This window comes from Pipistrellus hanaki (assembly GCF_964339955.1).
Source record: "Pipistrellus hanaki genome assembly, chromosome: 6".
NCBI lineage: Eukaryota > Metazoa > Chordata > Mammalia > Chiroptera > Vespertilionidae > Pipistrellus > Pipistrellus hanaki.
Window position 1 is genome coordinate 56682490 of NC_140508.1, and position 13171 is coordinate 56695660.

The 13171-nt window shown below is 33.2% G+C and overlaps 1 protein-coding gene across 3 annotated transcripts in view; it reads left to right on the top strand.

The window, feature by feature from the left end:
- SMCHD1 (structural maintenance of chromosomes flexible hinge domain containing 1) overlaps nt 1-13171 on the top strand; it is a 108060-nt gene that overhangs the window by 12445 nt on the left and 82444 nt on the right. For all 3 annotated transcript variants that reach the window (XM_084888066.1, XM_084888064.1, XM_084888065.1), the window contains exons 6-12: nt 936-1050; nt 1169-1288; nt 6997-7163; nt 8524-8614; nt 9259-9469; nt 12292-12412; nt 12491-12674. In XM_084888066.1, coding sequence (XP_084744192.1) covers nt 936-1050; nt 1169-1288; nt 6997-7163; nt 8524-8614; nt 9259-9469; nt 12292-12412; nt 12491-12674 — 1009 coding nt within the window. The remainder of the gene's footprint in view (nt 1-935; nt 1051-1168; nt 1289-6996; nt 7164-8523; nt 8615-9258; nt 9470-12291; nt 12413-12490; nt 12675-13171) is intronic.

Sequence of the window (13171 nt, forward strand, 5' to 3'; positions counted from 1 at the left end):
CACAAGTTTGAAACCTACTAGAACTTTTTGTTTTCAGCCTTATTTGCTGTGATACATTGATTTTCCTAGGTTTGGTTTACATGGATGGTTTGGGTTAAAAAAGGAAACTTATGACTGGGTAATTCTTAATCAGAACAGAGTTTCTTAGTTTTGAATCAGATTAAGTATGTATGTATTGTTTTACTTCTGAGCGCTCCCTTCCCTAAACTTTTATATACTTCCTCATATCTATTTTAAGGAGAATATTTAGGGGAGGGTATTTTCAACCTATTCCTAGAAGTGTTGCCATAGTAACTAAAGTAGTAGAACCTATTTACTCCTTTTATTTTTCTTAATAAACATTAGATTCATAAAATTTGATTAATCATAATTCTTGATTTATAACAGCTTATTAATTCAGTCCTGTTTTAAAGTCTATATTATAAAGCTTAATAAGTTGAATAACCATAATCTACCACCTAGTACAATAAATAGAATATTCATTATAACTTATATCTGTGTGTTCCTCTCTTATTCTATTTTCCCCCCACCAAAGTTAACTACTACATTGAATTGCTTTTCTATTTTCTTAATTAAAATAAATGTATGTATCCTCCGGACCAGAGTGGCTCAGTTGGTTGAGTGTCATCCTGTGCACCAAGGGGTTGCCAGTTCAATTTCCAGTCAGGGAAAGTGCCTGGATTGCAGGTTGGACCCCCTAGTCGGAGCGCATGTGGGAGATTATGTTTTTTCTCACACATGGATGTCCCCGCGCTCTCCTCTCTGTGGACTAGATGATGTCTCAATTTCTGGCTCTGATTCTTTTATCTTTGAATAGGGTATCATTTGACTTGGGGATCATTTTATTAACAGTTAATAAAAGTGCTGTGACAGCTTCTTTTTGCGCCTAAATAGCTGCTTTAATATCACGGCATTAATTTAATGTTTTATTTTAGTGATCATTCAGGATATGTTCGACCAGTACCAGTGCCACGCAGTTTAAATAGTGATATTTCCTATTTTGGTGTTGGAGGCAAGCAGGCTGTTTTCTTTGTTGGACAATCAGCCAGAGTGAGTAAAAAAATTTTTGTAAATGAAAGTTGATCAGACTATTTTGAGGTTGACTCTAAATATTTTAATCAGTTTAACTTTTAGGAATTTTTAAAGTATTCTTCTTAATATCTAACAGATGATAAGCAAACCTGCAGATTCCCAAGATGTTCACGAGCTTCTGATTTCTAAAGAAGATTTTGAGAAGAAGGAGAAAAATAATGAGTCAATATATAGTGGATTTATTAGAAACAGAAAGGTACACTACATTTTAACTCATTGTAAATGTATTACTTTGTATGGGTGATAGGACAAGAATATTTTTTCTAATTCTATCTAAGATATTAATGTTGCTTTAAAAAACTTGAAAGTATGGAGTTTTCAAAATAAGTTAATTTAATTTTATTCTTTTTTCTTTAATCATGTGAATGGCAAAAGTGATCATTTATATGTTTTCTCAGGCTGGAATTCTTTAGACAACAAATTATTTTTTGTAAAGCTGAATAAGCTTCCTGGAAAGTGCTCATAAGATTGTAAACTTTTTCCTTGCACTGACTTTGAGTTTTTAAATCTTTGTTGTATAATCATAGAACTAGAATGGAAAACAGGGATAAAAGAATAGACTTTTAGAAAATCAGAGCTTTAGAGAAAGTAATGAGCGGTTCGTTTCTGTTAGAAATTTGCTTTCAAATTCTCATTTAATAAGCAGAATGTTAATAAACTTGCATCTTGATCATGTATGTGAAATTTATTATATTCAGTTTTTCTTCATTCAAAACACTTTACAATTTTTAATTTTAAAATCTTTACTTTAAAGTAATTTTGAGGTTTTTACGAATTATTGTTTAATTCTAAAACTATATAAAAAAATTTAAAGAAAATATTAAAGAAGTTAAAAGTCTCAAATGCCAGAAAAAGGTACTTAATGTTTAGTTGAATTTTCTTCTAGACTAACTTCTTTATTACATACTTATAGTTTGAACCACATTTTTAAAAATAACATTTTAAATTAAACACACTTTAAATAGCTTCATGGTATTTCTTGGACTGAACGTACTAAATCTTAACTATTATTTTGAGTATATATAATCACATAATTTATTTTGATTTATATAATTATAAAGATAATGCTGTGAATATCTTTGCTTAATATTTTGCCTGAATTATAATTTTTCTTAGTATAGATTGTTAGAATTTTAACAGCTGTGATACACTATGAACTTTATGAATCTTTATAATATATATTATAAAACAACTTTTCTGAAAGGTTGAGCCCAAATCAACTATACTCCCAACAACAGTTTATGGAAGTACCTATTTGATCATTTTCTTATTTTGAAAGACGGGAGGGCAGCAAAATGTTGACAATTTGATCGGTAAAAATAATACCTTTTCTTTAATTACTGAGCTGAAAATTTTTTCATGTTTATTGGCTACTTTTACTTTTTTCTATAGCTTAACATTCTTCTTTGTCCAGGAAATTTCTTTATTTCCTTTTTCCTTTTGAATTAACAGTTTATACATCTTATTGTATTTGCATAGTAGTATTTCATTTTATCATTTCTACAAGTGACTTTCAAACCTGTATGCTGAGGTCTCTTGGGTCATCCTTTCTGACAGTTTTTCCTGTATCTTGTACTTTGTTCATCCCCACAAACATTTTATGGGTACTAATGGATCCTTGATTTTTTTTATTTCCTGACTTGTTCTTTTTAACATACTCTTTTCCCTCTCCCCCAACTCCTCTTATATCCCTGACCTGTTCACATTTGCTAAAATGTGTGTGGGGTTGTGGTTCTTTTTTTTTTCTTTCATTTTTTAAATTAAGGTATCATATGTGTACATATCTTACCAATGACCCCCCTCCTCCTCAACTCCCATACATGCCTTCACCCTCCAGTGTTTTGCATCCATTGGTTATGCTTATATGCATGCATACAAGTCCTTCGGTTGATCTCTTATTTCCCCCACCTCTCCCTAACCTTCCCGCTGTAATATGACAGTCTGTTTGATGCTTTACTGCCTCTGTATCTTTTTGTTCATCAGTTTATAATGTTCTTTATTATCCACAAATGAGTGATATCGTGGTATTTTTCTCTCATTGACTGGCTTATTTCACTTAGCATAATGCTCTCCAGTTCCATCGAGGTTGCTGCAAATGATAAGAATTCCTTCTTTTTATGGCAGCATAGTATTCCATTGTGTAGATCTACCATAGTTTTCTTATCCAGTCATCTGCTGACGGGCACCTAGGCTGTTTCCAAATCTTAGCTATTGTAAATTGTGCTGCTATGAACACAGAGGTGCATATATCCTTTCTGATTGGTGTTTCTAATTTCTTAGGATATATTCCTATTATAGAAGTGGGATCACTGGGTTAAATGGGAGTTCCATTTCAGTTTTTTGAGGAAACTTCTTACTGTTCTCCACAGTGGCTGCACCAGTCTGCATTTCCACCAGCAGTGCATGAGAGTTCCTTTTTCTCTGCATCCTCGCCAACACTTGTTGTTTGTTGATTTGTTGATGATAGCCATTCTGACAGGTGTGAGATGGTACTGCATTGTCATTTTGATTTGCATCTCTTGGATAATTAGTGACTTTGAAGATGTGTCTATTGGCCTTCTGTCTTCTTCCGAAAAGATTCTATTTAGGTCCATTCCCCATTTTTTTATTGTATCATTTATCTTCCTTTTATTAAGTTGTATGAGTTGCCTGTAGATATTGGAGATTGGGATTGTGGTTCTTGATCTCTACTTATATAACCAATGGTCTTGCTTTTTCTGTGTGTGTGTGTGTGTGTGTGTGTGTGCATGCGTGTGTGTGCGTGCGTGTGTGTGTGCGTGTGCACGTCACTTAATATCAACAGTTCTCAAATCTATTTTTTGTTAAGTGACTGTTAAGATTGAGACACTGAATCAGGTTGAACTCTGTGAAGGAGGCAAACTATTCCAAGCACTTTAAAGGGAAAAGGATTTAGTAAAGGGAGCTAGATACTTTCATGATTATTGGAAGGGATGAAGGAATGAACTCTAGGTTAAACCTTGTGGAATGATTCTAAGACTGTCCAAGTTGACCTGCAAGGGATGCTGCAACATAGGTTATAATCACGTGGCTGGAGGACCTGGATCTGGAATTCAGAAATACACTGCCTTACCTGTAAGTTGGAAAAGCCTCGCTGTCACAATTGCTCCAACCTGGAATACAGAATGTCTGGCATAATCAGTGCTGTATCAATGCTTACACTTAAAGTTGGAACCAAGATAATGGTATTTTTAGTATCTTTCATCATTATAGAAAACCTTCAGGAATCCTCAAGAAATGGCTGCTGTTTCTTTTCCTCTTCAAAATCTTTGGCTAGTGCTTCTAATTAGGTAAAACCCAATTTGCACCCACATCCCAAAATGTAAGGGAGTCTGAGAAATGTGATTTTTGGTTTTCTATTATCTATAGCCAGGAGGGAAACAAAAAGGTGGTGTAAATGGGTTGCTGAGTACCATCTGTTATACTTGTTTCCAATTTCAAATGGATTTTCTTCTCCCAGGGTTCCATAAGTAACTTACTTGTGGTACATCTGATATCAAACTTTATCCTAACCTTTCATATTGTCTCCTTTTCTTCTCATAACTACCCTTTTTAATTAACAGCATCCCCTGACCAAGCAGTTAGTAATTGTTAATCATTCACATTTAATTCTGTCTTTTAAAATAGTTTACCCTCTCTTTTACGCATTTCTACTGCTTGATTCAGCATTTCCAACTTCATCTTTAGTCATTTTAAACTAGTGTGTTTCCCTTATACTCTCCAATCCTTCATGTTCTCTTTGGTCTGGAATGTTCTTATTGAGCTGTCTGTTGGGTGACTTAATTCTGTGGTTATTGGTTCATATCTTTATAATGGCACATTGTTTTGTAATCATTTATTTCTCACCTCTTACTAGATGGAATTTGTAAGGAGGAAGGGCACTTTCATTTATCTTGAACTCGGGTATCTCCTTGTATCTGGGTGGACTCATAGGTAGGATTTGGAAGGTACTAGATAAATATTGGGATAATTAACCTGCATAATTAGTAAACCTAAACTATTCTAACTCTCATAAGTGTATAAAAATATTCTATATTATACATTGTAGCTGTAATATTAATGATTTAGTATAAAGGATGGTTGAATGGTGTTGCAGGGTTTGTTTTATTAAGAAAGTAATAATACATGCTTATTAAACAAAAAAAATAAGTCATTTTCCTAGACATAATAGTTCAGTATCTATCTTTATAAGTTTTTAGTATGTGGCAACATACATAGTATGTATATATACATGCAATTTTTAACACATATAGATTCATAGTAAAAGTTAAGAAGTTTATAACATTTATCTTCAAACACCCTCCCACCCCAAGCCCTTCTTCAGATTTCCATTCTGCAAGCTATAGATATTCTCTGAAAGTGGACTGAGGCCAGGATGATTTTATTACTCAAGTGCCTTTGTACTAAACCATCTGAATTCAGACTGCATCCTAGTTTTCTTTTTCTTTATTGATTAAGGAATTATATTTGTGTCCTTATCCCCTCATTGCTCCCCATCTTGCCCCCCCCTCCCCTCCCGCTCATGCCTTCACACACACACCCTGCCTGTGTGTGTGTCCATTGGTTATGCTTATATGCATGTATACAAGTACTTTGGTTGATCTCTCCCCTTTACCCCCTCCTTCTCCTGCCTTCCCTCTGAGGTTTGATGGTCTGATCGATGCTTCACTGTCTCTGGATCTGTTTTTGTTCATCAGTTTATGTTGTTCATCATATTCCACAAATGAGTGAGATCATGTGGTATTTTTCTTTCTCTGACTGGCTTATTTCACTTAGCATAATGCTCTCCAGCTCCATCCAAGCTGTTGCAAATAGTAGGAGTTCCTTCCTTTTTACAACAGCATGGTATTCCATTGTGTAGATCTACCATAGTTTTCTTATCCAGTCATCTGCTGATGGGCACTTAGGCTGTTTCCAAATCTTGACTATTGTAAATTGTGCTGCTATGAACACAGAGGTGCATATATCCATTCTGATTGGTGTTTCTAATTTCTTGGGATATATTCCTAGAAGTGGGATCACTGGGTCAAATGGGAGTTCTATTTTTAGTTTTTTGAGGAAACTCCATACTGTTCTCCACTGTGGTTGCACCAGGCTGCATTCCCACCAGCAGTGCACGAGGGTTCCTTTTTCTCTGTATCCTCGCCAGCACTTGTTATTTGTTGATTTGTTGATGATAGCCATTTTGACAGGTATGAGATGGTACATTGTTGTGGTTTTGATTTGCATTTCTTGGATGATGAATGACTTTGAGCATGTTTTCATATGTCTCTGGACCTTCTGTATGTCTTCTTTTGAAAAGTATCTATTTAGGTTTATTGCTCATTCTAATGGAGGGCTGGGCATTGCTTTTAACTAAATTAAGTGGTAGGTATCTCAAGCAAGGCCTCATCCCATTCTAGAATAAGTGTCCTTAATTTTTCCCAGCATTTTAAAATTCAGTATTTCTTTTGTTTTTTAAATATATTTTATTGATTTTTTTACAGAGAGGAAGAGAGAGGGATAGAGAGAGTTAGAAACATCGATGAGAGAGAATCATCCATTAGCTGCCTCTTGCACACTCCCTACAAGGGATGTGCCCGCAACCAAGGTACATGCCCTTGATCGAAATTGAACCCTGGGTCTCCCCAATCCGTAGGCTGAGGTTCTATCCACTGAGCCAGACCGGTTTTGGCAGTATTTCTTTTTTTAACCCTTTTCTTCATGATTCTAAAATTGGTTAGGCATTATGGTAGGATAGTCCTTTATGTTTGCCAGATTAGCAGTCTGTATAAAAGTTTCTCTGTCCTCACCTTATTTGATGCTATCCAAGTGAATAACAAAATATTACTTCTATAATTACAACTAAGCTGTGTGTAATCTGTTTTATTTGTATTCATTCTGCAGCCATCTGACTCTGTTCACATTACAAATGATGATGAAAGATTTCTACATTGTCTTATCTCAGAGGAGAAGGAAAAAAAAAGCTTTACTGCTGTGGTTATCACAGGAGTACAACCAGAACATATCCTGTACTTGAAAAATTATTTCCATCTTTGGACAAGACAGTTAGCGTAAGTATTTAAATTTGGTTGAGGACATGTTTCTACTTACCATTTTTAAGAATGAAAATATTACAGGTACATTGAAGCTTCTTGGCTATCTGTTTTGCTCCTGTCCCATTTTCTTCCTTTTAATATAGTAACTAGTACTCCGATGTCAGCATTAAAATTGTTCCCTATTCTGTAAATATTTATTGGTCACCTGTAATGTATTGGTTGATATTTGAAGCACAGGCATTATAACATCTTTGATAAAAATAAGCCAAAATTTATCAAATTCAGTGTTATCATTCCCACAGGTTCCTTTTGTGCTTCTCTTAAGGATCAGTCATAATGTTCCATGCCATATATTTTACTTATTTTTTTGTTTGCTTTCCCCTATTGGAATGTCTTTTTTTTAATGTGCTGCTTTTTACCCAGTGTGTCCTGTTACATAGTAGATATTCTGTGTTTATCAAATGAATGCAGCAAGTCTATTAATATGAAAAAAGTCTATGTGTTTATATAAAACATATAATTAGTACATACACCTACACTAACAAAGAATAACTCTTAATGTATGGTTGTAATTTACCTTTGATTATAATGCTAATGCTTTTGATATGTCTGAAGAACTATCTCACAATTTTTAGTGATTTTTCTTTTATTACATAGTATTTTAAACAGGATAATTAATTCTTTTTTAAAATTAAAATTTATATGAAGGAAGATTGCAACTTCCTGTTTAAAGAATAATTAGATTTGGTATGTTTTAGCCCTGAAAAAAATGTCACCAAAATATAGTTATTTTTAACCTTTACTTAAAAATAAAGTGATTTTTTTAATGAAGTAATATTGAATGCATTAGTGATTTTTTTGTTTGGGAATATTAGAATAAGATTTTTCACTGCTATAGGAGAGGAACTATGAGTGTTATAAAGCAATGTGCTCATTTTGCACAGATATCTTAAACATATCCAATCCTATATACTCCTTGATATTTTAATCCTTGACATCCCTGACAAGTAGAAGTATAGCCTCTTACCTTCTAGTGTTTTTTTGAATTACATTTCTTGGAAATATAAAGTATGTAAACTTTGAAAGGCCTGGATTGAAGCCTCCACTCTTCCAAACTCTTAGGTTATATGACCTTAGGTAAATTATATAAACTCCTTGTACCCCAATTTCTGTATGTATTCTAGTAAAATGAGGTATAATAATAGCTGTATCTCAGGATTTTTTTTTATCATTAAATGGGATATATGTTTTAAAAAGCTTGATATAGTGTCTATTAGGTACTGCTATTAGTAGTTATAGATTTTTTTGGTAGGAGAATATATGAACTATAATTTTATGTGAATCAAAAGTATAAAGTTATTTTTCTGTATTTTAGGCATATTTATCATTACTATATTCATGGCCCAAAAGGAAATGAAAAACATACATCAAAAGAAGTTGGACCTTTCAACAACATTGATATTGAAGTAAGATAAAGTTCCTTTTTCAACTATTATGAATTATTAGATATCTCTTCCAGTTCAGGTGACTCTGGATAAGAAAAATCAGACAATACAGAAACAACTTCTCTCTTTTTTTTACTAAAGTATTTTGGTATTTTGATGTCCAGACAAAGAGGTATTCTTAGAGATGTGTTTTTCTGGAATCTTTGTTTTTAGTTTCTTTTTTGTCTTTTATAGAGATATGAGTTGTTACTGAATATTGTGTCTTAGAGCAGAGAGGAAAAGGGACATATTTTCCCTTTGGTTTTAGAAGTCTTATAATGGTGAAGTAAGATTTAGAACAATAAAACATTTGAGTGTTGGGTTCTGTTAGAATTTCATGTACATCATTGTCCCACTTCCTACCTCTAGCAAGACACTTGATAAATGTGCTCATGACTTACCTGTCTTTCAGCTTTGCTTTGTTCTTTTTTTTGCTTTCTATTTTTTAGTAGTATATTTTTTACTAATATGCTACTTATAGCTATTTAAATCATGTAAACTATTTAATTCAGCTAAATTATTACTTGTACAAATAAAGGTAGTATTTGCCTATTCCTTTGTTGGATCATAGCTGAGAACAAAAGTCACCATAGAATTTAATTATTTTTGTTTTATTTTTATTTTAGATTTCTATGTTTGAAAAAGGGAAGGCACCTAAGATTGTCAACCTAAGGGAAATACAAGATGACATGCAGACGTTGTATATAAACACAGCAACTGATAGTTTTGAGTTCAAAGCTCACGTTGAAGGAGACGGTGTAGTGGAAGGGATTATCCGATATCACCCTTTCTTATATGATAGAGAAACTTACCCTGATGATCCATGCTTTCCATCAAGTATGTTAAACTGTTGTCTTAGCTACAAAATGTGTAGTGATTTAGGATAGTGATTATTTCTTTTCACGATTATTGTTAATTGGGCTATTAAGGCTAGATAAATATTAAAACCTTTTTCCTTACGCAAATCTTTTAAAGATGTTACGTATTTATAATTTATATAAGTCTTCACTTTTGAGTATATTCACTTTTAGATGAATAAAGCACTGGCTTTAAGAAACATTACATATTTTACCTTAGATCTCTTATTGAACTGAACTTTTAGTTATATACTGCATATTAATCTTTTATATATCCCCCATATTGTTTTCCCATTATCTATGGCATCTATAAAGGAGTTTTAAACTTTCTGTAGTTAGTTTTTCTTCATGCTTTCTGATTTTATCTTACTGTAGAAAATCTTCTCAGGACTATAAAGTGATCCTGTAGTTATAAAAAATTATTTTATGTTTAGATCTGTAATGTATCTGAAATCTAATCTCCCTTTTTTGTGTATAGAATAAGGTAGGGCTTTAATACTTTTCCATGTACACCTTCAGTTTCCTAGCACCAATTATATTGAATGTTAACGATTTTTTAAATAGTTTGAAATATCACTTTTATAATATTAAGTTCCTATATGGGTATATATCTGGTTTCTTTACTATAGATCTATTTTTTATATACTTTTACTGATTTCAGAGAGAAAGGGGAGGGAGAGAGAGAGATGGAAACATCAGTGGTGAGAGAGAATCATTGATCGGGTGCCTCCTACATAACCTCTACTGTGATAATCGAGTCCACAACTCTGGCATATGTGCCTTTGACTAGAATCGAACTTGGGACCCTTCAATTCATAGGCCAATGCTCTATCCACTGAGCCAAACTGATTAGGGCTATTTTGTATTTTTCATGTGAGTAATGGTACCTTCTAGTAGCTATATACTATATATTGATATCTGCAGGGCAAGACAAATTTTGGAAATTTGACAAAATTCTTATTTCTTAATCTTTTACTTTTCTAGATACACTTTGAAATCTGTTTGTACATTCACTTAAAAAAAAATCCTGGTGGGATTATTTAGATTTCATTGAATTCAGAGATTAAAAATATTAAATTTTCTCATTCAGAATACGTCCTCTATGTACTTAGTGTTGTGGGTTCTGTAACCAGATTTCCTGATTTGAATCCCATCTCTGCCACTTTCTGTTGTGTAAACTTTGACAAAGTCCTTACTGCCTATCTCAGTTTTCCTTATCTGTGAGATGAGAGGGGTTACCTTTTAAAACATGTCTCATGCTTCATGGAGGTATTTTGAGGGGTAAATAAGAAACTGCTGCTTTTTTGTCCAACATTATTTATTCAGTGTTCATACATGTTACTACTCAGTGACTCTACCTCCTGTGATGTCTCCACTCCCTGTTTAATTTGCCATTTCTAATATTTGTATGCTTGTAGATAGGAAGATCAGGTTCTTCAAATGATTTCTTAAAGTAAGAACCAATAACTGGAGTGATGATTAGAGGGGTTCTCTAAGAGCAAAGCAATTTGGCCTGAAGGGACTTTTGTTTAGGGACTCCTTGTGATGGGTTTTTTTGTGGGAAGAAGCCCTTATTTGTGGGGCTGAATTAATGCCAGAAAAACTGAGATGTTGCTATATACTATTATAATGCTTGATCCTGATTTAAGTGGATATATGAAAATGTATTGCTGACAAACATAAAATGCTATAGATAGTTGTATTAAATATGTGTTTGATGGTTTGTAACATAATTTTTGCTGTATCACCTGGATCTGATCTTCACAAATTTAATAGTTTATGAAAGTTAAACTTAAATTTAGTAGTACTGATTAATTTGCCCAAATTAGATAAACTTGTTGCTACTAGATACCATAGGTTTCCCAGCTAATATTTAGGTGAAAATACTGATTCTGACAAAATTGTGAAACTTGTATTTTTTGTTGTTGTTTTTTAAATATTTTTTTTTTTGATTTCTGAAAGGAAGAGAGGAAAGAGAGCTAGAAGCATTAATGATGAGAGAGAATCATTGATCAGCTGCCTCCACTCCCCACACTGGGGATTGAGCCTGCAACTTAGGCATGTGCCCTGCCTGGGAATAGAACCATGACCTCCTGGTTCATAGGTTGACACTCAACCACTGAGCTACGCCAGCTGGGCTGAAACTTGTGTTTTAGGCATAGAATTTATGCTCCTATATTTCTAGGGAAGAGAGATTCTGCTAGAGCACAGTGTCTTCGGATGTGTGATTATTTTGCTTTATAAACAGGTTGCAATTTTATTAGCTAGTGTAGCACCTAACACATTGATTAGTATATAAGTAATTATTAATTTTATTTATTTTAAAAATATTTTTATTGATTTCAGAGAGGAAGGGAGAGGGAGGGGGGAGAAGGAAAGAGAGAAGCATCAATGATGAGAGAAAACCATTAGTCGGCTGCCCCCTGCATGCTCTACACTAGGGATCGAACCCACAACCTGGGCATGTGCCCCTACCGGAAACGAACTGTGACGTTCTGGTTCATAAGTCAACGCTCAACCACTGAGCATACCAACCAGTAATTCTTGGCTTTTAAATGAGAAATTCCATTGGTAATATATAACCACTTTGGAAATCTTCCTTTCTGAGGACAAACTAAGAATAAAGCTACCTTTAGGTTTTCTAGAATACAACGTGAGTTTTTGTTACCATTTCTCTGAAGCAACTTTAACATTTTACTTATAGAAATTGATTTCTCAGCGGTAGAAGTTTCATATACTTTTTAAAAGTTTCATATACTTGATAGCCATAAACATTTTGTACCACTTATTCCTGCGTTCTAGAATTAAAAGATGAAGATGATGATGAGGATTGTTATATAATTGAGAAAGGTGCAAGAGGGAAAAGGCCTATTTTTGAATGTTTTTGGAATGGACGTCTAATACCATATACATCTGTTGAAGAGTAAGTTTTTATTTTTGCTGAAATTATATTGTTTTATAACCTAATCTTTTTACTAACTACTATTTTGTTCTATTCAAGCTTTGACTGGTGTGCTCCTCCTAAGAAGAGAGGGCTTGCACCAATCGAGTGTTACAATAGAATATCTGGTGCATTATTCACTAATGACAGATTCCAGGTCAGCACAAATAAACTGACTTTTATGGATCTTGAGCTAAAATTGAAAGATAAGAACACTCTTTTTACAAGGATTTCAAATGGACAGGTATGATTACAAATATCAAGTTTTGAATATTTGCAAATGTTCTATTTTATGTACAACAAAAGTCATCGTGAGTGTAGATTTATAGACAATTTATATACTTTTCATTTTAATCAAAAGAACATATATAAATTTTTCCTATGAGGGTTTATGTGTTCATACCACCCCCAGTCAGTGCACATACAATAATCAACCAATGAATATATAAATAAGTGGAACAACAAATCAATGTTTCTCTCTCCCTCCCCCTAAAAATCAATTTAAAAAACAAAATTTTAAAAATTGCTAATGGTTATATGATTTTGAATAAAATTTAAAGTTCTTAATTAGATTTTAATATCAAGATTGTGACATTGTGAATAGAAGCTATGAAAGGATGTCTATTTAATGAGAGCATATAAGAACAATTTTATCTAATATAGGACTGTCTTTGTGTTTTAATAACCAAACTATACAATTTTAATCTAATCTTAAGGATGAACTTGAGGTAGAACTGAAAT